The 26,553-nt window shown below is 42.9% G+C and overlaps 2 protein-coding genes across 8 annotated transcripts in view; both read left to right on the top strand.

The window, feature by feature from the left end:
* Positions 1-9,614, top strand: part of KDM5A (lysine demethylase 5A) — a 49,725-nt gene extending 40,111 nt beyond the window's left edge. Inside the window, exons 25-28 of one of the 2 annotated variants that reach the window (XM_069860486.1) lie at positions 1,956-2,115; positions 2,388-2,608; positions 4,707-5,120; positions 7,248-9,614. In XM_069860486.1, coding sequence (XP_069716587.1) covers positions 1,956-2,115; positions 2,388-2,608; positions 4,707-5,120; positions 7,248-7,460 — 1,008 coding nt within the window. In that variant the 3' untranslated portion in view covers positions 7,461-9,614. Of the gene's footprint in view, positions 1-799; positions 860-1,955; positions 2,116-2,387; positions 2,609-4,706; positions 5,121-7,247 lie in introns of those variants that run through there. The other variant, XM_069860489.1, reaches the window with a different exon arrangement.
* A 15,226-nt stretch (positions 9,615-24,840) lies between these two features.
* Positions 24,841-26,553, top strand: part of LOC138722430 (sodium- and chloride-dependent GABA transporter 2) — a 39,001-nt gene continuing 37,288 nt past the window's right edge. For 2 of the 6 annotated variants that reach the window (XM_069860570.1, XM_069860560.1), the window contains exon 1: positions 24,851-25,476. In XM_069860570.1, the coding sequence (XP_069716671.1) occupies positions 25,384-25,476 (93 nt within the window). In that variant the 5' untranslated portion in view covers positions 24,851-25,383. Of the gene's footprint in view, positions 25,477-26,553 lie in introns of all 6 variants that reach the window. The other 4 variants (XM_069860591.1, XM_069860581.1, XM_069860621.1 and 1 more) reach the window with 4 other exon arrangements.

Here is a 26,553-nt window from a genome sequence, read left to right as displayed (position 1 = left end):
AAGCTATCGCAAAGTTACTCAGAGTTTAATTATTTTTATACTCTTGGCTTTCAAGAATTGGGTTTTTTCAGTTCATGGTCTACATTTTTCAACGGAGTAGTGTATTTTAAAAAAAAGTCTATGTAGATTATGATGCATCATGTATGAATTTGCTCTTAATAACTTCTTGCAGACCCTGTAGAAATAATCCTTGGATACCGAAAGGTCCATAGACTGTATTTCAAAACCCACTGTCTCGGATATCTTGAGTACAACAGTGGCTGCAAGAACAGATGTAACAAGGCCTGTTTGATAGAACATCGTTCTTGCCAGCAAATACATCATTGTTAGTGTAATATCTAGACTTGTTTTAAGACTTACTCCAAGCAGTCAGGCTGATTCACTGGTCAAATTTAGTGTAAATTTTCTTCACCTTTAATTGCCTTTTTTTTTTTTTGTTGCATGATTTATTTTTTCCACCTTCCTTTGCACCCATGTTGTCTGTAGCCACCAAATGGTGGTATCTTTTTATTAATCTCCTTATTGGCCCTGAAATTACCTTAATCTAGTAAAATATGGTATCCAGAATGAGTACAATGATATTGTACTAGATATAAATCTTTACTGCGTAGGGAGAAATATCGTCCTCTTTCTGAATATTTATTATGACTTTTCATCTGGGCAATTTAAATCTGAATTTCCCACTTCTAGTTCTGTACTGAAATCATTAGTGTGCACTTCACTTCCTTTTAAACATGTAACTGAAAGCCAGAGAGAGATTACCGTTCTTAAATTCCCTTTTTATGTCATGAAATGACAGTGTCTGAGTGGTACAATTTCCTGAGTTGGCCATATTGGGACCCACACAGCTAATCTTCAGGTAAATATTGTCAGTAACTGTTCTATGGCCTTTATCTTCTTTTAAACCAGCTTTGTGTTTGTTGTTTTCTGAAAGATTTCAGTCTTACATGGCATGCTAAGTATGTTTAACCTGTTGACCAGTCTTATCACAAGTGTGATGGGGTAGGTAAGTTCTGTAAAGTTCTGATATAGGCAGCTGGTTGAGGACGTTGTTTTCCTTATTGATTTCACCTGAAGAGGTGAGGAGGAAGAGGGGAGAAGTGAGTACTAGTGGACATCAGGGAATCTGTGCAGGTGGGCTTGCACTTTGAGTTCTCTGCGTAATGTAATACAAAGTCAAAGCTGCTCCCACTGCAAAAGAGATTCCTATCTCTCTTTATGGATCCACTTGCACCTGAAGGCATGTGTCCCATTTTCGTGTGATGCATTTAAAAAGTCAAGCAGCTGTTATACACAATGCACTGAGTGCAAGCCAGTGCCATCATTGTTCTGTTCATGGATATATTCACAACAGTCTCAATTTCCAGCCCTCTTCCTTTCAATGTTTGGTCCTATCTTAAAATGGTTCAAGACTGCCATAAAAGTCCCAATTTCAGGGCAACATAAGATTGTTTGCCCTTATGTGATCATCCATCTGTTCATAATTTGTTGCTATGCTGAACACATCTTGGTTTTGCCTTACTTGTAAGATCTTTAATAATTTCTTTCTGCAGTAACCATTATTTATGCAGCGTGCCCCTTCTTTACCAAAGATACCAGTCTTTATGGGCTTGTAGTCAGGTTTCTTCAAGCAAAAAAATTTGTGTAAGCTATGAGTCAGTATTTTGTCATTATGTTGACTTCTGATGACCATACTTGAATGACTGCTTAGTGAGGGAACCTGTCAAGTGTTTCTCACCAGCTGACTGTAAAGCTATTGACCTGTCTTGGTTGAGACACCCACTATTTAAGCAGGGATGTAACTTGTACTTTTTGCACACAGTCTTGGTGTTTCTGGTGGGGTGCTTCAAACTAGGATTTTAGAAACAGCAGGCTGACTGGTCTTAGTAGAATTTACTTTGAAGTAGGTGCTTTCTGGATCCAGATGTTGCATGTTTTCTCTGGGTCTTTTTCAGGACAATGCCAGTGTGAAATCTTCTAGCAGCTTGGAGCCTAATTTGTTCTGTGATGAGGAAATCCCCATTAAATCAGAGGAAGTGGTGACGCACATGTGGACTGCTCCCTCATTCTGTGCCGAACACGCTTATTCATCTGCTTCTAAAAGCTGCTCTCAAGGTATTTGGTTTTCTGTACATTAACATGAAACTGAACGGATAGCTGGAATGAGCAAGTCAGTAAGGAAGGCAACTGCTGTTACCTGTGCTGACTGTAGAGAATGTGTTGTCTGTAAGAATGTACAGTAGAGTAACATTGTAGGTGTTTCCTGATGTCAGTGTTTTGCTTGGGATTGTTTCTCTCCTTAGATTATTGTGTTGAAAAGTATGTAATTTATTTTTGGTTTTGATCTCTTCCTTTTATCCTTATGTGACTTGCCTCCTGTCTGAAAGGTTCTAGCACTCCAAGGAAGCAGCCTCGGAAGAGTCCATTGGTACCTCGCAGTTTGGAGCCCCCTGTATTGGAGCTGTCACCTGGAGCTAAAGCTCAGCTGGAAGATCTAATGATGGTAGGAGATCTACTGGAAGTGTCGCTGGATGAGACTCAGCACATCTGGCGCATTTTACAGGCTACACATCCACCCTCTGAGGACAGGTTCCTTCATGTCATGGAGGTATGGAACTTGAAGTATTCTGGTATAGAAGAATAACCCTGCGTTATTTTGGTGTTGTTTTAAAAAAAAAATATAATTTTCGGTAGTTGGATTATTAGTTACATGACAGGTTTGGATTTCAGCCTGGGAATAGTAGATTAAACAACAGAAAAAGAGATTGAAAAATTCAATTCTCAATCACTCGTGCTGTAGCACTGTCCTCCACAATTAACCATATTTAGAACAACTCCCTTAGGCTGTTCCATATGCAAACCTTATTTTAGAAAAGATAAGGTTAGGCAGGGAAATGTTGGGTTTTGACTATGCTTGGGATCAGAACTGATCTGTAAAAGAATTACAGGAAACTTTATAGGAAGATGGAAGGTCTACACTGAACTTATTTAACTTGATATTTGATGACCTTCTTTTATTATTGGGGAAAGAACACTAGGGTGTTCTTAATAAAACATGGTTTGGTAGTACAGGCAATAAGATCCCTGTTTTTCCTCAGATTAACATAGGTACAGAACTTGTTTTATTAATGTACTGTGAAGATGTGCTGATGTATTTGCTCAGCTGATGGTGAATGAGGCAGGCTTATCTGCAGATTCTGAGGTCTAGTCCAACTCATTTAGCCTCATTCACGCAGTGTCTGAGCAGTGTGCAAATGAGGTCTATGTGCTGGAAGAGAAGGTGAACTCTTCTGTTGAAGAGTTGTGCTGAAATCCATCCTTTATCTGTCAGTGGAAGGTAGGGGTCTGTTTGACCATATGCAGTTATGGAGTATATGATTGCTTTTGAGTTACTGAACTGAAGAGGAAATACACTGAAGGTGATTCTTGCTTGACTTTTTGGTAATGTGCACTAAGGTGAGATGGAGGTATTTTCTGGGTGCCACCCCTATATAATGAGTAAGTCAAGGTGTTGCCAAACTGCTGTTGCTTAGGACAGTCTTATAAAGCAGACCCTGCCTCCAAAGTAGTACCGCTTTACTGTGCTTTGACCCAAGTATTTCATAAACTTAATGCTCTTCTAGTGCAATGGTTTTGACATGGAATTGGTTGAAAAACAGTTTGAATGCCAGCAGATAGCAATTTATAAATCGTGTGCCAGACTGTTAATAGTTAAGCACAGCTTTTTTTTTTTTTTGAGGGGGAAGGTGGGGTTGAGGTGTGTGTGTGTTACGACATTTTCTGGTTAACCCTACCGAATACTTGCTTGACCGTAGCTATTCATTTTGAATTGAATACCTTTCTCTATCTATCTACGTGCAGAACAGGTAGACTTTTGTAGAATAACCTTCAGAGGATTTGTTTTCTGGGTGGAATAGCTATAGTAAATGGTGTACAGTAAACATTCTTTCTTTACTAGCTTATAGTATGTCCTTAATCTATTAATTATTTTTAAGGTTGAAGCATATAACTGGATTGACTGAAATTGAGTCAGTCCTGTTTGTAAAAAGAAGCTATACATGTGAATCATTCCAATGTAAATAGGACTTGTCACCGTGGATGCTACCTGCAGTGACAGAGCTTGCCAATTTTAAGCCTCACTTCTGAACTGAATCTACTATTTAAGAGTCGCTAATGATGCCAGGATATTTATGATGTGTGCCAGTTTGGGAGCTATTCAAATAATGGATCTGTTACTTTCTTCTCTTGCTTGAGTTGATGATGCATTTCAAAATTCAGCATTTGCTCTTCCTTGATCTCCAGAATAGCAATTGCTTTCTCTCAAAAATAATTACAAGCAAGACTGACCTGGGATGAAAAATAAGCAAGAACATCTAACAAATTATTAAGCTTCTCAACTTTTATTAAAAAGCAGTGTGAGAAGGGAGTTGTAATTATTGGTTGTTCTGCCTCTATACCCTTGCTGCTATTTTACTTCTTCCAATGGACATTTTTGATTCATTGTACTTTGACACAGTTGATGCCACTTGTGGTTCTTTCCTGGTATGCTGAAAATTCTTGTTTTGAATTCATGTGTGTTGTTGAATATGTTTCTTCATACCATGTCGGGATAGTGGTGGAAGTGTGTACATCTTTCAAACCACAGATTTGCAGTGTATATGGAAATCTACATGTGAAAAAAATCTCTTTTCACCTTTCCTATGAAGGATGACAGCATGGATGAGAAACCACTGAAAATGAGAGGGAGAGACTCTTCTGAGAGGAAGCGGAAGCGAAAGCTGGAGAGAGCAGAACAGTTCTTTGGAGATATGAAGCAAAAATCCAAAGAGCTGAAAAAACTGGAAAAACCCAAGAAGAAGAAGCTTAAACTCACCATGGATAAGACAAAGGAGCTGAACAAGCTGGCAAAGAAACTGGCTAAGGAAGAGGAGCGGAAGAAGAAGCAGCGGGAGAAGGCAATTGTGCCAAAGGTGGAATTAGTAAAGGAGAGCATAGAGAAGAAAAGAGAGAAGAAGGTTCTAGATATTCCTTCTAAGTATGACTGGTCAGGAGCAGAGGAGTCAGATGATGAGAATGCTGTATGTGCTGCACAGAACTGCCAGAGGCCCTGCAAAGACAAAGTGAGTTTTTGCTTAATTCTTTCGTAGGTAATTCTGTGCGATTTAATAATTAGGTTGAACAGCATGAGTAACAGAAGTGATGTGATTGGAAGCAAGACAGGATTGAGCAGTATGTGGGCAGATACACAGATGCAGTAGGTAAGAGAATAATGTTGTTCTGTAGTTTTAGGTGCTTTAAAATCGGAGAAGATGTAAAGTGAGAATTTGAGAAAACGTACTCAGTCTTGGTTGGGAAGTTTAACATCTTCAAGTTGTGTCATTTTTTTTCTGCGGGCTACACAATACACATTGTCTGATTCAAAGGATCAGTGCTATGACTCAGCTAGAAAGATTCTTGGCATAAATGTGCTTCTGTGCAGAAGTGGGGGATGTTTGGTACTTCTAAATGAAGTAAATTTTCTGTATTTCTTGCATGCAGTCTGTGAACAGGGGTGTTGTGGGCTGAGGTATCTACAAGCTGCAGTGCTTCGCTTTTGTCATTGGAGATAAACAATCAATGATTTTAGACCTGGTCAGATTATTACAAAGGAGACTTGGATCTGCCTCTCTTGATAGTACTGCCTGTTCTGATTGTCAGCTTTTACAGTGGGTTAATTGATGGTCAAAAAAAAGTGGTTTTGGGATTTTTTTCTGCTTTTTAGAAAGAAAGACAAACCACTCCCAGTAACTGTGTGATTGATACTATACTGCGCTGGTTTGCAAGAGAGAGTGAGTGTAGGAAGAAGTACAAAACCCAAGAACTTATTTCTTGTTTCATAAAATTGAAACATGGAATTCAGCATTCATCTGAATGCTTAAAAAAAGCAGTTAAAGCACCGGTTTTTGAAGTCTTATTCTTAAGATTTACACTGGAAAGTGAATTGCTCAAAAAATGATAGTCTTCGTACCACTGTTCTTTACTTCGCAGACGATAATTGGGTTATTAGTACACTTTTACAGAAACTGAGATTGCAAGAGGGAGGAGAGTGCCTTTAAGTTCATACTATAAAAAAAATTCGTACTAATCAAACTTCTATAAATGAAACTGAATAAAATTCCTGATTGTATAATCAAAGTTTTTAATAGAATGATTCTTTCCATAAGATTGGATGTGTTATTGTCCATTCAAGAGGTGAATGCCATACAAGTAAAAAGTGTTAGCTATAGGAATGTAATGACTGCAGCTGTTAGTCCATTACTAGTCTCTCTTAAAGTATTTGTTTAGTGTAGTTCTACAAACTGAAGTAAGAGCTTGAGCTGATCATATTACTTTGTTGTAGGTAGGTTGCCACTACAGTTACTTTTCTAATATATTTTTGGTTTTACCTTCTATTTCTGGTTTTACCTTCTTCTACTACAACAGTAACAATTTCTATAGCTGTACCAGTGCCTGCCATTCAAGCTTAAGAATCTGTGTTCGTTATCCTGCTAATCTGTTTCTACCCAGTGACTCAACTTAAACATGTACTTCTATTCAGGGAGTTATAGAAATCTAATAAGTAATCTTTTTCCTTCTTAAGTTTTAATTCACCTTTCATGCATTTCTTAATTGTTTTATAGCAAGTTCAGCTCAAAGTTTGAAATAGTTTAGCTTAAGTGTTCTGACACTTTGGAAGTACAGTCTGCATGCTTTTTTTGGCATTCGGTGGTCTGCTCTACACCTATGTGGCTTCTCTGTAGCCAAAAGCAGTAATTGAGTCTTTCTGTTTTCTGTAATTTCTAAGCTGCAAAAGCTACCACTTGATGATGCAGTCTAAGGTTTTATATATAATTTGGGATGTATATTTGGAGAATCTCATCTGTGCTGAATGTACTGTCCCTGAGCAAGCTAATATTTTAAGCGTGCTCTAGTGTACCTCCCTAATTTGAGAAGATCCGAGTGCCATATTCCTCAACAGTAGTAGTGTGTTTGTACTGTAATGGTCTGAGGATGGGCAAGGCTTCTTGGAAAAGTCGTATTTTTCCTTTATTAAACAGAAGTGGTTTGGCTTGTTAAAACAAGCTTTACAGGGCATTAATTTGTACCAAAAAGCTTTTGTGGTCTAGGTATATCAAATGGGCTTAGTGGAAGGCTTTCTCTTTGTAGAAATCATGCTTGTCTGCCTTTCCTTCTAATGTGCTACATGTTGCTGATCTGATCTCTTGCAGGTAGATTGGGTGCAGTGTGATGGTGGCTGCGACGAGTGGTTTCATCAAGTTTGTGTCGGTGTCTCTCCAGAAATGGCTGAGAATGAGGATTACATCTGTATAAACTGTGCAAAGAAGCCAATGCAGGGACCAAGTAGCCCTGCTCATGCACCACCTCCTCCTTTCTTATTGAGCTACAAACTACCAATGGAAGATCTTAAAGAGACAAGTTAGCAGCTACTTGATCCCTGGAACTTCTTGGGAAATGGACCACTGAAACCCTTGAAAAAGAGAGGGTTTGAAGCTAATGTAGCCACTGAGCTTCACTTCCAAGGATGTACAGACCTGCAGCAGAGTTGGTCCCTTCCTATCAGCTGGCTTCCTTCATAGCATGGGGACGTCAAGGCACAGCGGTACCAACTCGCCTATGCAGACACCGCCTGATTAGGAGCTCCAGCCAGTGTTTTTTGACTTGAGTATTTCCATCTTTGAGTGTGGCTGTTGCTCTTAGAGACTGAGCAAACCCGAGGCTGTTAGATTAGACACTGCAAAGTGTTAGAAGTACATGTTGACAGGGGAGCTGGCCTGGAATTGGTAGGCATAAGCTGAAGCTTTTAGCCCTACCATGTTACCCTAAGGAGATGACTTGGGAAGTTATTCGTCTACCCATGCCAAGCCAGTGAGTAGGGCAGTGTCTTGGGAGAGTTAAGTTGCCTCCATATCCAGGCAGCTAACACTACACTATAAGGATGGGAGCAAGTGGATGAATTTCTTTTGATTTGTCTTTTGTAGCTAAAGGACAGAGGAGCTCATGATCTCAAGAATAAGCAAAGGTTCTGTTTACCAAAAAAAGAAACCCAACTCTACTCTGCTAGGCAAAAATTTTCTTTTTCCTTAGTGAGGAACATCTGATCTTTCTGTCCTGAGGAGGGCCAGAAAATATTGATGAAGATGTCTAGCTAGACCAGAGCTTGGGAAAAGCAGGGTGCTTCCCTTGCTATAGGGTTGCCCTCTCCTCTTCTAGGCTTTGCTTCGAGTTCTGCACTCCTGCACATTAAAGTTGTCTCACGCAGGATGGAGCTGGCAAGGAGGTATAGCACCCAGGGCACCAGCTTCTGTGATCTGTACCCAGGGATGGGAAGGAAAGAAGACAGCCCACTTACCTCAGAAGTTACACTGACATGTGCTTCTGTGAAAAAGTTTCACTCACAACTATTTCCAGTATCACCAGGCTACGGGCATGGCCTCAAGCGATACTAGCAAGCAGTCTGCAGATACTGTTCGCAGTGCAAATCCCCTTCCCTGCTGGCTTTGCTGGATGTGTACCAGTGTACAATCAGCAACAGTTCTTGTCTGAAGTTGCCCCTGGCTTTGCCAGGGGACCAGAGGGTTTGGGGTCATCCTGGGTGACAGTTGTTTTAGTAAATCCATTTTTAAAGAAGGACTTGTTTTTACTTTTTTCTAAATGTCTCAGACTACTGACTTGTTCTATAAATAGATTATTTTTCTTTGATTTTTTTATACTTACCACTGTTAACCAGCAGCACAGACAGAGGTTCACAAAGCAAAAACCTGCCCGTGGGCTTGGGTTTTTTTACTCCATTCCTTCCTTGTAGTACAAGGAATTAGCAGTTACCTTCCCCATTCTAGCTTGACCAGCTGCCTGTGTTTAAATAGGTAAATACATTTCATGTGCTACCTTTGTATTTGGGTTTGTTCCTATTAGTGGGGCATCTGGGCCTTAACGACTCCAGTGGATGCTGGTTTTGTGTATGTGAATGTCTGAAGCCAGCCACTGGGCTGTTTTGTCCCCCTCTCCACTCGCTCCCTATGTGTCCATTCTTCTGCAGTTCTAGGAGTGTTGTAAGTAGGGTCCAGTCTTACTAGGAGCTGGATTGGGATTTAAAGAAATATTGACAAAACCAGAAGTGTTCTGTCTTGACTGTTCTGTGTCCCTTCTCTTGTTCTCTAATAATTTGGAAGTTTATTTATCTGGCAGAATTATCCTTCCGAAAAAAATTCAGCTCAGGTAGACAAACTTTATCTGTTTATTTTGTTTGTGCTTGCTACCTGGGAAGAGGAAGATGTGCAAGAGAAAAAGATCTAAGATGGAAGGCACAAGATACGGGGGTTTGGGAGCTTTGAGTGCAAATTGGGCACAGACTTCTAATTCCTGCTTCCTAAAGACACATGGTGTTAAAAGCAAAAGCAAGCTGTGGTTAAGCATGTGGCTGGATGGGCACCCTAGTAAACTTCAGAGTATTATTTGTTTACTTATTTATGAAGGAGTCTATGCTATAGCTAGACATACCCTCTTTTTGCCTCCAGTTATGGTTTTTTTTTCCTTTCTCAATGTACACTTAGTTTTGGTAAACTGGTTTAAACAGATGTTATTTTCCTTCAAGCTTTAATTGATGGTACTACATAAATGTTTCCCTATATGAAGTGGATAGACTATCTGTCACAGATGTTTAATCGTTCCAGAAGTAGACTAGTGCAAGATTTCTTAAAGAATCCCAGTGTTCTGTATTCTTTCCCAACTCCTAGAATCCATGACACAACAGGGAAAATATGGTTAGCGTATACTGTTAGCCACTGAGCATATCCTCTCAACCATGCCTACGTTTTCTGTCGTGATAAAGTCATTGTTATATGTAACTACCATCAACTGGAAAAGAGATTTCTTAGTAAATCTTCATTGAATGTTCCTGTTTCTCTAAGTAGAAGGTGTGGTGGAGAACATCCACTGTAGTCGCAGTTACCATGAGATGGAAGGAAACAATTGTACCATGCAGTGGTCAATCAGTCCACTTGAAGCAAGCATAGAGAAGAGTAAACAACAGAGAAATGTGCAAATAATATGCGCGAGGTCACATTTTTAGTAGCTGTTTTTTACATGATCACATGGAGAGGCTCTTTATTACGCTGTCAAGAGGAGATTGCCACACTTTTTCCTAGTTAACGGATGTCTCATCTGGTTTTGGGTAAGGTGTTTATGAACTGAAGACCATTATTAGCTTTACATCTTCTTGTTTAAGCTTATTTTTTAAAAGCATAATTCCTCTCAAAGGATTGCTGATAGTATGAACTTATCAATAAATGTTAACTTTTGGAAAAATCTGTAGATTTGTAGTTAGTGGTTGAAAAACCTAAAGCTACAGCTGTGGTGTTGTCTCGAGACCTTAGGGGTTTGAATTTCCTAAAAGCATACACAAAGCAGCAAGCCAAAGTTAAGCTAAAGGAGATAATTTTCGTACATGTCTGCTGCAGCTGTAGGAAAAATCCCTCATGCTTAGGGACAGAATCTCAGCATACACAAAATCTTAGCTTGTGTGCCTGGAAAGGCATGTGTTTTAATGCTGTATTGTACAAGGGGTACTAGCTGTTGTTCATGTTATTTCTCTTCATTTGTCTGACATAAAAAGGTGAAAGAAATGACCTGAGCTGTTGTGAGGAATGAAAATTAGTAGCCAAGGATTGAGTAATGTATCCTATCCAAACCACATGGTTTCAAGCTTTTTTTGGTTTTTCTTTTATAGAACCAGGGCCTGGAATTGGGCAGCTTTACTTGCCTGGCGGTAAACATCACTCCTGAACTTGAGTACCACTACTGTTAGGATTTACGCTTTTGAGAGATTATCTGTGCCTGAATGTGCAGCCTGGACCATTTGGTAATATGGGCTTAAGATAATTTCTGTAATATCAATTCTAGCTTAAAAGATTGGAATACACAGTGTAAGGTAACACAGATGTCTGTGCATTTGTTAGCCACATCAGGAAGCTTGCATTGATAATTGTGGGTTTTAGAATCGCAGAGTATTTTAGCTTGGGGGGTACTTCTGGAGGCCGTCTGGTTAAATGTCCTGAGTTAAGCAGGGCTGACTTTGAAAGTGGGTCAAGTTCTTCAGGGCTGTGTCCAGTCGAGTTTTGAGAATTTCCAGCCATAGACATTCAACAACTTCTCTGGCTTCCTGTTCTGGTTTTGTAGCATCTTCAGTGCAAACTTTTGTCTAATGTACAGTCAGAGATTCACTTGCTATAGCTAGCTTGTTGCTTCTTGAAGAGTCTGGCTCCATATTTTCTGTAACTGTCCATTAGGTAGTTGGGAGACTGCAGGTCATGCAGCCTTAACTTCCAAGCTGGACAAACACAGCTCAGCTTCCCTTGAGCCATGTCATGTGCTGCAACCTTGTAACAATTTTGGTGGTTCCCAGCTGGACCTGTTTCATGTTTGTCAATGTCTGATTTTGTACTGAAGAGCCTGAATTGGGTATGTTATGCTGGCCATGCTCTTACTACGCAGACTAGATCAGGGCTGGCTGTTACAGCTGCAAGGGGGGATACACGGGCTCCTATTCAATGTATCCACCATTAGTCCCAGGTCTCTTGGTTTATTATTTCTCAAGTGTGAGACTGATGAACTGCACAAATTTGCCTTCGGTACATCACTCTAGCCAGTTAAAATCCAACTGAATGGGAGTTCTCCCATGTTTTGGGTTGTCCTGCTCCTGTTCTCCTGTTATTCAGTCTGGTATCATCTGCAAACTTAATGAGGGTGTGCCGTACTCCCTTCAGCCAGGTGGATGAGGCATAAACCAGTATTGTTTCCAGAACCAGCCCCTGAGGTACTCAGCTTGCAGCTGGCTGTCACCAGGATTTCCAGTCTGAACTACTGAAGTCTGAGCTCAGCAGTCCACCCTGTTTTTCACCCCCATGGTAGATTGTCCATGCACTCTTCAGTGTGTGTTTTTCTGTGAGTAAGCAACCACTGCTCTCCCCGTGTCCATGATACTCATCCCAGATGGCAACCAAATTGGGTTAGCACTGTAGTGGTTACTATTGCCAGTCACTTTATTCCTCTTGGGCCTGGATGAAGATTTAAAGAAGATTTTTTTTCTGTAATCTTCCCAGGGACTGGAATGAGGCTAGCTGCCCTGTATCCTCCTTGTTTCCTCCTCTTCATTGAATGGGTGTGATATGCAGAAGGGGTTCATTGGAATCCATCAAGAAAATGGTTCTCTATACGGTTTTCGAAGTGTCCATTTTTCATTGTGTAGGATGCAAAGTTTGAAAAACAACCTGCTTGAATTGCTGTGTCCAAGATGCGTGGAAAACTAAATGGTAGAACTGAGCTGCTCTGAGTGCAACCCACACCCAAACCATCTGTGGGCTAGTGAGCAGTAACCTCCGTCCCAAACATCTAGACAGAAATCCAGGCTGCTCTGGTCGAAGTCAACGTTATTGATGCATAGTCCTTTTGTACACAATTCCACACAATGGAAGAAAGGCATAATATGAATGAGCATGAACAGAGGTATCTGATCTTCTAGGAGAAACTAAACAGTCTTCAGCCTTCTTAATTCAACAGAAGGCTGTTAACTAGGCAGCTGCTTGAGGGTGGCTATCACCTTTGTTTTGTGGTGTTCTATAACAGTTACTAGGATAAGTGCAACACAAAGTTGTAACCTAGTAAAGCAAAAAGTATTCAGGTATTCATCAACTGCTTATCAGACATGCCTTGCTGTCATTCTAGGTATGTGCTACATTCCTTTAAAACTAATGACTGATTGCAAGAACCACTGTGCATTAGCAGTCTTTTTGTTGGTTGGAAATGAAAAATTTTAAAAGGGTAGAAAATATTTCTTAAAATCATTCCTGAAATTGTTCCTGAGAGTGGTGAGGCACTTGAACAGGTTCCCTGGAGAAGTCGTGGCTGCCCCATCCCTCAAGGTGTTCAAGGCCAGGTCAGATGAGGCTTTGAGCAACCTGATTCAATGGAAAATGTCCCTGCATGTGGCATGGGGAGCGGGAACTGGATGATCTTTAAGGTCCATTCTGAGCTGAACTATTCTATGATTCTAAATTTCTGTTAATGCTCTTGTAAGAAGTTGAGAACTGATCTGCAAAACCCCAAGATTTTAGACTGCCTTTGAGTTAGATGAAAATGCAGAGTGGGAAACTCCTTCAAATCCTCCTCTCCAGCTGTGGTCACTAAGAATGTGTTTGGTCAGCCTACCTGAACCAAACAGGAACTCTGCTTGGAGCACTGAGGCAGCAGGAAAATGGCATAAATACAGCCCTTATCAAAATTCTAGCTGTGTTGGCTTTGGGAGTGTGATAAATGTGTAGGACAGCTGGAAACTGCAGCGAGGCATCGAGAGCACTGAGCCTTACGTAATGAGATGGCTCAATACAAATGAATGTTAAGTTGCAAGGTAGAGGCAATGAAATGAAAGTAGCAAAGATATATTGAAAACCAGAAGTATTTGTAAAGAGACATGCTCTGAATGCATTTGAAACAAAAATCCTGCTGCAGTAAATAGCTTTAATCCTAGGTGGAGTGTTGTATCTCAATCGGAAGCTTTTTAGAGGCCGATTTTTGGCAGTCTGTGTATCTGCTTCCCATTCCCTTCCCCTTTCCCCCCCCCAAGTTGTTTAAAGCCAAGTTCCAGAGAGAACTGCTGTGCATGTTAATATCTGAGGAGAGCAGCCATCGCTGAACACACAGGTCCTGAATTGGTGTCACTATCCAGCTTGGCATCTGCTTTTCATGTCTGGGTGATGTGCCAGCAGATCGATCTGCTGCATCCGTTTCGAGGTTGATGCAGACCATGCTCAGTCTTGCAGCAAACCAAGTCACCTGCCAGGCAATGCGCGTGCTGTGTTGCTCCCCAGGGAAGTAAATCTTTTGCTATTGCTGTTCTGGGATAGCAGTGGAGCCTACACAAATACAAATTATGAATTTGAGAAGCAGCTCTGATTTTAGTGGGATGTGAGATAAGCAGTATGTTCTGTTTACTTCGGTCAACTAAGGGTTTAACTTTATACAGTTAGGTTGTCTTTGTGTCTCTATCGTGGCATTATCAGAGCTTAATACTGTAAAGATGAAAATCTAGATGTTATCAGTGTATTGATAGCATTGCATCCTGTTATTCCCCTGCCAGCTTTCCTGATAGTCTCTTATGCGGGAGGGGGGCAGAAGGTAGATGCCTTAGCTTTGCCTAGAAGCATTCCTGGGAGAATCAGTTGCTGCACACCAGTGTCTGTGAATATCTGGTAAAGAATCATAGAATCATTAGGTTGGAAAAGACATTTGAGATTAGTAGACAAGTACAGTTGGACTCACTCTGTCATATCCCTCATCACTTAATCTACCTGTCTTTTAAACACCTCCAGGGATGGGGACTCGACCACCTCCTTGGGCAGCCAGAGTCTGATAACCCTTTTGGTGAAGAAATTTTTTCCTTATGTCTAATCTGAACCTCCCCTGGTGCTACTTGAGTCCATTCTCTCTTGTCCTATTGTCTATCACTTGGGAGAAGAGACCAACACCCACCTTGCATCGACCTCCTTTCAGGTAGTTTGAGACAGTGATAAGGCCTTGCCTCAGCCTCCTTTTCTCTAGCCTAAAACAACTGCAGTTCCCTCACCTGCTCCTCGGAAGACTTGTTCTCCAGCCCCTTCACCAGCTTCGTTGCTCTTCTCTGGATGTGCCTCAGCACCTCAATGTCCTGCTTGTAGTGAGAGGCCCAAAACTGAACACGGGGTTAGAGGTGCGGCCTCACCAGTGCCGAGTACAGGGGCAGAATCACTTCCCTGGTCCTGCTGGTCATGCCATTTCTGATACAAGCCAAGATGCCGTTGGCTGCCTTGGCCACCTGGGCACACTGCTGGCTTATGTTCAGCTGACTGTCAACCAACACCTCCAGGTCCATCTCTGCCAGTTTCCCAGCCACTGTTCCCCAAGCCAGCAGCTCTGCATGAGGTGGTTTGTGTCCCAAGTGCAGGACCCAGCGCTTGGCCATGTTGAACCTCATCCCGTTGGTCTCAGCCCATCAATCCAGCCTGTTCAGACCCCTCTGTAGAGCCTCCCTACCCTCAAGCAGATGAACGCTTCCTCCTGGGTTAATGTCATCAGTGAATATACTAAGGGTGCATTGGATCCCCTCACCCAGATTGTTGATAAAGATATTGAACAGAACTGGCCCCAGCGCTGAGCCCTAGGGAATGCCACTTGTGACAAGTCCCTGACTGGATTTAACTCTATTTACCTCAACCCTTTGGGCCTGGACATCCAGCCAGTTTTTAACCTACCAGAGGATATGCCTGTCCAAGAAGTGGAATCATCTGGTAGCAACCCTACCTAATGCTGATGAACCCCGAGGTGAGTGTGTGGTACTTGTGCTCTTCACCTGCTGCTAGAAGGTAATGAACCTACTGGTGCAGCCGTAAATCATTATCCAGGTTTATCTCCATACTAGTAAGGTTTAAAGCCAGCTGGGTTGCTTTTTGGGTGTTACTTCACATCGTGGTCTTTCCTACAGTTTTTAACCAAGACTGGCAGATCGTCAGTTCTAGCTACTCTCTTCTGCAACTACTGGTGTTTGAAAGTACCTTGCTAGAGGGAAATCAGAGTCTTTGCCTTGGGGGATGGACAAACTTCCTGCTAATGAACGTGTCTGGAGTGCCTACTGATTGTGACGGAGGGAAGAGGCTGAAGTAGTCCAGCACTGATGCTCTAAGCCCTCAACTGTCATTTACTGCATCTACAGGCAATGTGGGTGCAGAAGGAAGTGGATTATAAGTGGTTTTCAGAAAAATTAAGGGAGTCAGGAAAGTGTTTCCTATGATGTTCACGATGCATTAGCGGCATTTCATATTTCTGGTATTTTTTGTAAGCTGCATTTGTTAGAAGGGAGCGGATGACAGGTTATGAATTAGGTAGTAAAGACACAATACAGTGCCCTGAAAGGATCCTGTCGTGTTCCTGAATATGCATGTGTGCATGGAATTGAAGGCAGGAGAAATGATTTCCCCTGGCTTCTGGTAGGAATGCACTCGAAACTGTCACACCCCAGCATTTAGGGGTGTTGCAGAAGGAAATACATGACTATGATTTAGCAGTAACTGAGAATTTATTGATAACTTAAGGTAGGTCAAACAGTTGGATCTTAAGCAGTACTTAATTATAAACCTATTTAATAAGTGATTGATGACCTGGCTGAGGGGATGGAGTGTACTATCAGCAAGTTTGCTGACACAAAGCTGGTATGAGTGGCTGATTGACCAGAAGGCTGTGCTACTGTTCCATGAGACCTGGATGGGCTGGAGAGTTGGGCCGTGAGGAACCTAATGAAATACCACAAATGGAAGGGTGGAGTCCTGCATCTACAGAGGAACAGCCCTGTGCACCAGTAGAGGTTACGGATTGACCTGCTGGAAAGTAGCTCTGCGGAGAAGGACCTGGGAGTCCTGCTGGACAACAAGCTACCCATGAGCCCTTGTGGCCAAGGAGGCCAATGATATCCCTGGGGTGCATTTGGAAGAGTGTGGCTAGCAGGTCCAGGGCTTTTATCCTCCCCTTCTACTCTGTCCTAGTGAAGCCCTATTAGGCATACTGTGTCCAGTTCTGCGCTCCCCAGCTCAAGAAAGACAAGAAACTACTGGCGAGTCCAGTGGAGGGCCCTGAAGATGATAAGGGAATTGGAATATCTCTCTTATAAGGAAAGGCTGAGAGACATGGGCCTGTTTAGCCTGGAGAAGACTGAAAGGGGATCTATCAATATTTATACATATCTAAAGGGCAGGTATCAAGAGGATGGGGCCAGATTATTTTCAGTAGTGCTCAGTGACAGGACAAGGGGCAACAGCCACAAACTGGAGCGCAGGAAATTCCACCTGAATGTGGGGAAAAAAACTTCTTTACTGTGAGGGTGATGGAGCCCTGGAAAAGGCTGCCCAGTGAGGTTGTGGAGTCTCCTTCTCTGGAGATAATCAACACCTGCCTGGATGCGGTCCTGTGTGACCTGCTGTGGGTAAACCTGCTTTAGCAGGAGGGTTGAACTAGATGATCTCAAGAGATCCCTTCCAACACAGACCATTGTATGGAACCTACTATAATCAAAACAGTGACTTAATTATAGATTCAAAAATTGAGATCCACGCCTGTTTACTATGTGGTATAACAAGTATATATATGAGCACAGAAATATAGAAATACAAGGTCTGACACAAAAAAAACCCCCAAGACTAACCTTATAACTCAGGAGCCAAGAACTGGGGGGGGTAGAGACAAAGAGGTAGTTATAAAGCACGTTCTGGCCTGTCACAGTGAGACAAGGCTCAACTCGGTTGTTTCACTCGGTATGAGTGGATGTGTGTTCAAATATAGATATTTTCTTGCCCTCAGTCAGAAAACATTGCTGTGCACCAGCCCACAGTGCTTTGTGAAGGAAGCTGTTCTTAGCTAATAACAACATGACTGTGCTTGAGCACCCCCCCAATTCACCAGACCTGGCTCCCTCTTCCCAAAGATCAAGTCAGTGCTCAAAGGAACCCCCTTTTTTTTTTGTCAGTAGAAGATGTGAAAGCAAAAAGAACAGAGATCTTCAGCAACCTTTCAGAAATTAATGTGCAGAATTGTTTTGAATGCCAGCAGCACAGTGTGCTAGCATGTGTCAATTCAGAAAGGAACTGTTGTGAAGGTGATCATAGCTGATTTCCTTAATTTGTTAAATAAAAAGAGTTGCAGGTACAGCCTCGTTTTTTTGTGTTGGACCTCATATATGTGTACACAAAGATATTTTAATATTTAAGCATAGGACTGTGGATATTCACAATTACAAAGATTAATGCATGAATTTAAGTATACAAAAAGTAGAAAAAGGGATGGATAGGATAGTGAGAATACTTGCACGCAATGCACCAGCATTCCATGACAGGCAGTAGTCAAATCTCAAGAAGTGTGAAAGATTCCTTGAGATGGGTGACAGTGCTCACATATGCTGCATCAACATTCCCAACGGGTGATAGCTGGTTCTCAAGGAGGGATGACTGTGCCTAAGGCCTTTTTTGTTTGCAAATGAGATCATGGGCCACATCTGAGCATCGTCCCAACTCAGAGGGAGATCACTGGTCCCAGCCTGCTGTGATCCAGAATTGCTCAAAGGGCCTTCCATATGATCACTTGCTTTATAGGGTTTTGAGATAATTGATTTCCATCAAATATTTGAAATATTCATTTTGATGTTTAATGTTAATTTTGGCTCAGCTTAGAAGATATAATTCTGGCAACATTTCCACTTACATCAGACTGCCTGGACTGGGTCACAATCCAGGTATCAGATGTATTCAGTTGTCAGGGGTTACTGATGGTAAATCTCTTTCTTAGGCTATGTAGAGGTGTTTTCCCAGGCACACAGGACTCCAAGAAGAGCGAAGGAATGCCCAAGTGCTCTGGATCACTGCATTATGACAATGAATATTCTCACTCCAGTGTGCCTTGTTAAGATGAACAGTTATCAGTCCTCTTCTTCAGGCCATGAGGACTGTCTTTTCCCCAGAACAGCAGTTTTGGGTTGACCATGGAGACTGGCATCCTTGGTTGACCATGCCTTGGCATCCTGAGTGACTTTACAGAATGGGAATTATTCTTCCTACCAAGTGTGTGCGAGCCTGGCTTCCACTGGGATGGAAATTGTGGTTCCAAGTGAGTCAGAAGTCATGCTAAGCAGCTTAAAATGGTCTGTGGGTACAGGGTGGGGGGGTGACAATTGCACCAGTACAAGGCCTGCTAGAGAGTACACAAAACCGAACTAATAGCATGTGGTGGGAGAGAGTATGCAGCAACAGAAAAGCTATTCACACTTATAGTTGTGTTTTGTTTGCTTTTTTTTTTTTCTTGCTGAGTAAGGCAGTTCTAGGAAGTTGATGGGTCAGTTTCCTGTTTGGAGCAGAAAGCAGGTGCTTTTTTGTGTGTGTGTGTGTGTAACTCCTGTTTACAGCATAGGATCATATAATCACTAGGTTGGAAAGGACCCACTGTATCGTTGAGTCCAACCATTCCCATCAGTCACTAAACCATGCCCCTCAGCATCTCATCCACCCGTCCTTTAAACACCTCCAGGGGAGGTGACTCAACCACCTCCCTCGTCAGCCTGTTCCAGTGCCCAATGACCCTTTCCGTGAAATATTTTTTCCTGATGTCACATGTGAACCTCCCCTGGCAGAGCTTGAGGCCATTCCCTCTTGTCCTGTCCCCTGTCACTTGGGAGAAGAGGCCAGCACCCTCCTCTCCACAACCTCCTTTCAGGTAGTTGTAGAGAGCAATGAGGTCTCCCCTCAGCCTCCTCTTCCCCAGGCTAAACAACCCCAGCTCTCTCAGCTGCTCCTTGTAAGATTTGTTCTCCAGCCCCCTCACCAGCATGTGCAGAGTGCTGCTGCACTAGCAACACCTGATATTTCTGCAAATCTTTTGCTTTGTCTAATGAAACAGCTGTTCTAACTCCCTGTCTCTCTCTCAGCTCCAGTGATCTCAAACACAATTCCTCAATTGCTCCATGTGCTTTTCCCTTGGGTCTTCCCCATTGCAAGCTGGGAAATCTCTGTTCCCAGGAAAGTGAGGCCAAAAGAAATCAGGAAAAATTCTCTTTGCAGGGAATTTGTTCTTCCTAATACTGCTTTCCATTCCCAGCAGAAGAGGCTGCACCTCCTGCCCTTCTAGGGCTGCCTACTTCCAGCTTCTCCACCAGCCTGTTGCTGGAAGTGGAGAGACTCCGTGACTCAGCCTTCTGGGCAGCCTCGGGCTTAGCTTGGGAATGGCGTTGGGGCATGTACATCTTCAGACTACTTTTGACACTGGCTGTGAGCTGTTCCTTGTGCTGTCACAGTCAGTGGTCTGCGTGGGGCATTGCTTGGGTTCCTCACTGTAGACAAAGTTGCATGCACAAAGCCTGGTTTTCTCTCTCAAGTAAGTTCCTCCCTCCTGAAGTCCCACTAGCCTTTGTTTTCCTCCTCAGTGAAATGAGTGCTACATCCATGTCCACTAGCATTGTTAGGACCAGATTTGGACTACAACAAAAAAAGAACTTTTTTTCTGGTTTCCTCAAGTGTAAATCTGCGGATTCTCTTCTAGCAGTAGTATATATGCCGGTACTGCTGTGCACCAATGTTGCAGTAAGAAACTTGTACGGTAAATAAGAATATCAACGACCAATGTGCTTTTTCCCCTAGATCCCAGTTATGGTGGATATCTAGATTAAAGTTTTTATTGGCTCCATATTTTGAATTACACCCCCCCCATCTGGACACATCACCACAGATGCTTGTATTTTTTTCTCTGACTGCCATAAAAAATGCATGTCAGGGCTGTGACTGACTTAATAAAACCCCATTTCCAGCACTTGTCAGATGATTGGCAAGCAGCACCTTACCCTCTGCCTTAGCTTGAGTGGTCAGGAATGAAGCATCTTCTATGAAAAAGAGCAGTGATGCTCTGAACCTGTCTGGTTGGAGGAAAGTAATTAATCAGTTAATTAATGCTTATGATGGAAATACCTTGTGGTTTTGTGTATTTCTCCTTCTAAACTTTTGTTAGATTAGCACCTGTGTGTTTTATTTTAGCAGAAGTATTTGGATTCATGATGGCAAAAGGGTAACGTGGCTTGAAATTTGATATTAAAAAAAATGAGAAAGAGTGAAATGTGTGAGCAGCAGCACACCTTTTGTTCCCTCTGGAGAAGGCTGCTCTCAAGCAATGCCTAGAAGCTACCTGCTCCATGTAGCATGTGGCTTTGCTAATACTTCTCTGTACCTAGTGCCTGGGTACCAATCCCCTGCTCCACTGACATTCTCCCTCTTGGCTGGAAGGGGTAGCTTTCTTCAGAAATCAGCTGGATCTAATTTCAGGCTTGGCTTTTTCATCTCTGGCACTCATCAGCAGAAAAATAAGATTACCTTAAGTTGTCAAAACTCACAGGTGACTCTGCCCAAATTTTTGAGGAAAAAAACGCCTGAGCCTGAAGGAAAGAGACTCAGTACCATAACACAGAAGCACAGAATGGTTGGGGTTGGAAGGGACCTCTGGAGGTCATCTGGTCCAACCCCACTGCTAAAACAGGTTTGCCCAGAGCAGACTGCACAGGAACACATCCAGGTGGGTTTTGAATATCTCCAGAGAGGGAGACATGGGAAGGAATATGTTACAGCTGACCGCTGGAAAAGGAATGACCTGTAGATAGAAAATCAGCATTGGTGCAAAGCTTGCTTCAGGCAGAATCCCATTCACCTGGGAAGAAGTCTAAAGCCTCTGGTCTTGCTCCTGTTACGTCTCAAAGCCCTACCAAGCACTGAGCCAATTCAGTAGATGAGTGGTAGGGAGCACATTTGCACTGTGTGAGCTCCTTTTGGTCTGTCTGCAGGAGTAACTCTGCACTGTGTCTACCTACACAACCTTGCAGTGACCTTAGCAGGGCAGCCAAAGGGAAGGTTAGAGAAGACAGGCAGCACAGGTCCCTCCACTTCCTCCCGCTCTGCCTCAGGCTGGCAGCGACCGGAGAAGCAAAATGAGACGCAAACCACTTCTGACAAACAGCAGCTGGGAGCAGACGTGCTCTGTGGCTGTTGCAGCAAAGATCTGCAGAACATTGCAGGGTGCAGCATTTTGAGAGTGGGCTCCCGACTCCCAGGCGATGCTTCTCTTGAGCGCAGCATCCCTGCACGTGATGCTGGCCCAGGAGCTCAGCCTGGATGCTTCTCGTGCAGACTGAGAGTTGCCTGGGAAGTTTTGAAGAAGTAAGGCCACCTGGCAATGCAAGGGCTTTCTAAAGCTCCACTGTATTTCTGATTTCTGGAGGCTGAAAAAGTGAATCCGTGTTTTATTTCTTAGTGACCTTTTTTTTTTTTTTTAATATGCCAAAGTTTTTCACTTGGTCATTTCTTATTTAGAAAACTTATTCTGAGAAACTCTTAAACTTTCTCTCATTCTGTCTGATGACAGTGTATTGGATTTTCTTCCAGAATGGAAACTTTGTATTCTGAGTAGTTACCAGCCTAGTAGTCTCCTTTATATATATATATATTTTTTTTTTTTTAGTATATAAATAAACATGAATGGATGCTCTGAGGACCTTGCCTATTTAAAACCACATTATGGGCTTTCTGTGGAAGAATCGGTTAAGCAGGTGCAGCAACCCTGTCTCACCTCTGAGAAAAGCTTTTTCCTTTTCCCTGCCAGAACATCCCTCTTCCAGACAGAAAGGGCACAGGGGCATCCAAAATCCCAGTCCTACCAATGGTTTTGTTTCATTCTTTCTGCAGCCTGTTTCAGGTTTATAATCTTCACCTCAAGAGGAGTAAGTTGTGCAGAGCGTAAGAAAAGCCCATCATCACAATGGTCACAATATACAGCTCCTCTGCTCCCCAGTCTACCCTGTACTTCATCAATCTGCTGGTCTCATGCTTCTCACTCCTGGGCCACTTAAGCAATACTGCTATCATTGCTAGCCTGAAATTATGATTTCCTTTGGCATCTAGGTCTTGATATGAAAATGCTCTCTAATTAGCTCATTGGCTGCAAGAACAAATGGGTGAGTTTTATTTTCTTTATGCAAATTGTCAGTTTTCTCATCCAGAAGTCGATAACTAGTCTTCAGAATAGTGATGTTTCCTGCTCTCTCCCTAAAATGCACTCAGGCTCTGTTCCCACAGCTACTCCGCAAGGGTTTGCTCAGGCTGCAGAGTCAATGGTGAAATGGAACTAGGGAAAAGACCTGAGGAACTGGTGGTACCTGGTTGAGCTGGGGGGAAAGCAGGAGGAGATGTTAAAAAGAGTGAAGTCTACCGGTTCAGGACACTTTACCTGCTACTCAATTCTTGTTTACAAGAATTTACATTTTAAGCATATATATATATATATAGGTATCTATATGTATGTGCTTATAATTGCATAAACTTGCAATGCTTTTATTTTTGCCCAAAATTGAAAAAGGGATACTTTTGAATTCTGAGCAGAAAAAAACCTCGTTCCTTATTCACGTCTGCAAAGGGCCAAAGTGTCTAACAGACACAAGCTACTAAGCAGAAGCCAAAGCAGATGCAAGTTGCGAAGCACTGTGGATGTGCCTGCCTGGGCACTCCTGCTATGCTTGTGCTTGTCTGTGCAACACTAACACCTGCACGTTCCTGCCTTGGTCTTGGGTTTGCTGCTCCAGACAGGTATGTGCACACCCGGGAAGCGCTGCTGTTTCCATCCTAGTCTGGGAGGGAAAGCCATTGGCACTGAACATAGCAAAGACAGTGGCCATGGGAGTTGGCAGTCCTGCTGCTGCCCTCTGTTACACGGTTAGGAATTCATATTATGGCCGAAGCAGGTCTGAGGGCAGAGTCCTTTTGGTTTCAACTTATCTCGCCTCGTGCTCTACTTCTGATCAGCAGTGCAGAGACAGGGACTCATCAGCGTGCCATCAGCCTGCACACTGAGCATATTGCAAGCATCACCCTTGGCTTCTGTGCGCAGAGGAGGTGGAGGTATGTTAGTGATATCCACAGGAGAGGATTCTCCAGCGCTATAAGTATGTCCTCCTGCATTCGAGCTGGCCCCTGAGCTCTGGCTTGCACGGGAACGTCATCTGTTTATCTCCTGTATGCAGAGCTCGGTATTCACAGTCTTATCTGTGCCACAAATGGCTTGGGTAGAATAGTGAGGGCTCTGCTGTTCTGCAGGCAGCCAGTGGCGACAGGTTTTCTTGCCTTGGGATTCTGGTCATTCGGGTCATTATTTGGAAGAGGATATTTGCTAGGGAGGCTGCGTTGGAATGAGGCTGTCCAAATGGCTACAGTAGGATCTTCTGTCACTGTGGGAACTGCAGGCTGTTGCCGTTGTAATTTCAAACTATATGTGCCTTTCTGGGAGGGAGCTCAAGCAGGAGTCAATCCTCTGTGCTTACTTTGGCTTCTTTCTCAGCTGAGCGGTCTCCAGGTTCCTGTAATGTGCCAACCAGTACCAGCCTCTATTTATCAACTTTCTGTGAGTATTTGGACCAATTTTGCTTGCTACAGCCACAGTCACTTAAGCTGGATAACATTTTCAGGCTGAAAAGGCTAGTACCAGGGTGGTTATCAGGTAGAGGAAATGCATCATATTTGCTCTGGCCTTTAGTGCCCAGATAATATAACAGCAAATCGTGTTCCTGGAAGATGGGAGGTGGCTTGCGAGATTACACTGACCTGAAACACATGGAGGTGGTTTGACGCATGTGACAGAGGAGCAGAGAGGGAGGTGGAAAAGAGAAGCGTAGTTGTTTTTAGTGCTCATCAAATGTCAGATGTGGCTGATGGCTTCTTCACCTCAGGAACATGGAAGTAGCAGCAGCTATTGTGCCATGACCACACTCCTAAGAGCTCTTTGGTGGGTTAGGAGCACGGGTTCATGTGAAAGTTGCTGCTATTTGCAGAGCAGTAACAGACTGTGCACCTCTCCCGGTAACCATTTCCCTCATTGTTCCTCTAAGCAGGTGCATTTGAATCCCTCCTCCACCTTTAGATTTGAACCATCTGGGTAGCTGGAGGTGACTGGGTACTTTGAAGGAAAGAAATCTAATGGCTTCTTGTTCCCTCCTCAGCTACACATAGATGTGAAGCAGGACTAGACCATGGAATAGGTCCTGTGATTCCTACTAGACCACATAGGGCCAGCACACTTGTGTGCCAGCCACGCAGGACGTGGAGGGCTGGGACCAGTTCTTATAGCGCATCTGATCCAGAAAAAATTGAGGTACCCTGTTATCTCCAGAGGCAGCTCATTCGAGGCTTGCTTTGTTTAGGCCGTGAGCACTTCCTCAAAGAACAACCTCCACTGCTGGTGGAAGAGTGGGACAGAGCTGAAGACAGAAATCTTGGTAAACGTTGTAAGGGAAAGAGAAATATAAGCAAAATACAACGTAAATATCAGGAGAGGAACCAATAGCTTCTAGGATCAGGATTTTCCAGCAGCTGTGCTGTCTGAGGCATGGGGTGCATTGACAGAGAGCCCCCCAGTCCAGCACTTTTGCTCTTCCCTAAAATGGGTGTTGGGGAGAAGTGGGTAAGCGAGCGCTGCGCTGCTCTGCAGCGAAGGCAGCTTGGCAGCATGACTGGCCCTGAAAGCTGCTTCGGGACCCACTTAGGGAGGCATCGCTCCAGTGTGGGCTGTCCCATTAACCGTGGGACACAGCTCAGCCACACAGGACGGGTCTGGGAGGAGCATTGCCGCTCCGGCTGGCACAGTCTCCAGCCCTCTGCTCCGAGGGGTTTACTAAACAGGCAGCTTCCCATTTTGTACCTCTGGCAGGGGAGGCCACCAACAAAATAACACCCTGGTGCCATCCCGGAGGGGGGTGGCATGAGAGTGATGCATGTGGGACGGGTGCCAGCATCAGCGCTGCCACTTGCCAGCACTTGTGGCTTTGGGAAGAAGATGCTCTGCAGCCACCGGGTGAGGTTCAGCTTGCACAATTCTGGGTGGGAAATGTTGCTGCAGAAACCCTTCCTTGGTGTTCTCCTTATTCATATAAGTAAAATATAGGAATGTGTATGCATATCTAGCCAAATATTACTAAATGACATTATTTCAGTAGATCTCAGGATGAATTTTTCCCTTGTTATTACAATGTGTGTGTTATCTAGGCTTATTCCTTATTTTTTTTTAAAGATTCACATTCTCCCATCTCTCTTATTTGTTTCTTACAAATCTGTTTCCGAAGGTTTTGGTTTCGACTGTCCCCATTGTTCCACTTAGTTTAGAGATGCTTACAGTCTCAAAATCTTAGACATTGTGATTTCATCCTTTGCAATTTCCCTTTAGATTTTCGTTCCTTCTGATAAGCTCATTAAAGTCCCTCCCAGTTTCTTTGCCTTCTGTAATTTCAAAAATGTGTATTGGATACATCTTTTTCTGTAATCTTCACTGTCTTAATCTTAATCCTTTGTGATATTTGTTCATTCTCTTCCTATCTCCAGTAAAAAGATCAAATTTATTTATTTATTTTAATCTCTCAAGAAAAATATCCTAAAACCATATGGACTACTTCTTGTTTCACCCCAGGAGATGTGTAAAGTGATGTTTTATTTTAAATATGTTTCACTTGGGATTTTCCAGCTTGCTCTTGCACTTGTAGATTTAATGTTTCCCTTCACTGCTTATGTTTACACTGAACATTTGTTTTAATTTTCAACTTATGGTTGTACTCAGTGCAGTCTTATCTCACTGGACGGAAGTCAAATAGTTTGTTATTGATTACACTGTTCCCTATCATAGTCTTATTAGTTCCTGCCAATTGGTTTGTCATCTTGTTGATAAGATTATTGCCATCAGTGCGCTGTGGTGATCATGGTTATCCAGGGATATTCAAGCAGCAATGCTGATGCACACAATAGTTCCAAGAATCTCTAGAAATATTTCCTTATTCAGACTTCTCTCTCCTTACACCAATCTGGGCACAAGCGAAGATATTATTTGACTTTGCTGTTGTTTCTTAATCCCTGTATCCTTACCCTGACTATTTAAAAACTA

The sequence above is a fragment of the Phaenicophaeus curvirostris genome, chromosome 1 (genome assembly GCF_032191515.1).
Source record: "Phaenicophaeus curvirostris isolate KB17595 chromosome 1, BPBGC_Pcur_1.0, whole genome shotgun sequence".
NCBI lineage: Eukaryota > Metazoa > Chordata > Aves > Cuculiformes > Cuculidae > Phaenicophaeus > Phaenicophaeus curvirostris.
This window is presented reverse-complemented; position numbering and strand designations above follow the sequence as displayed.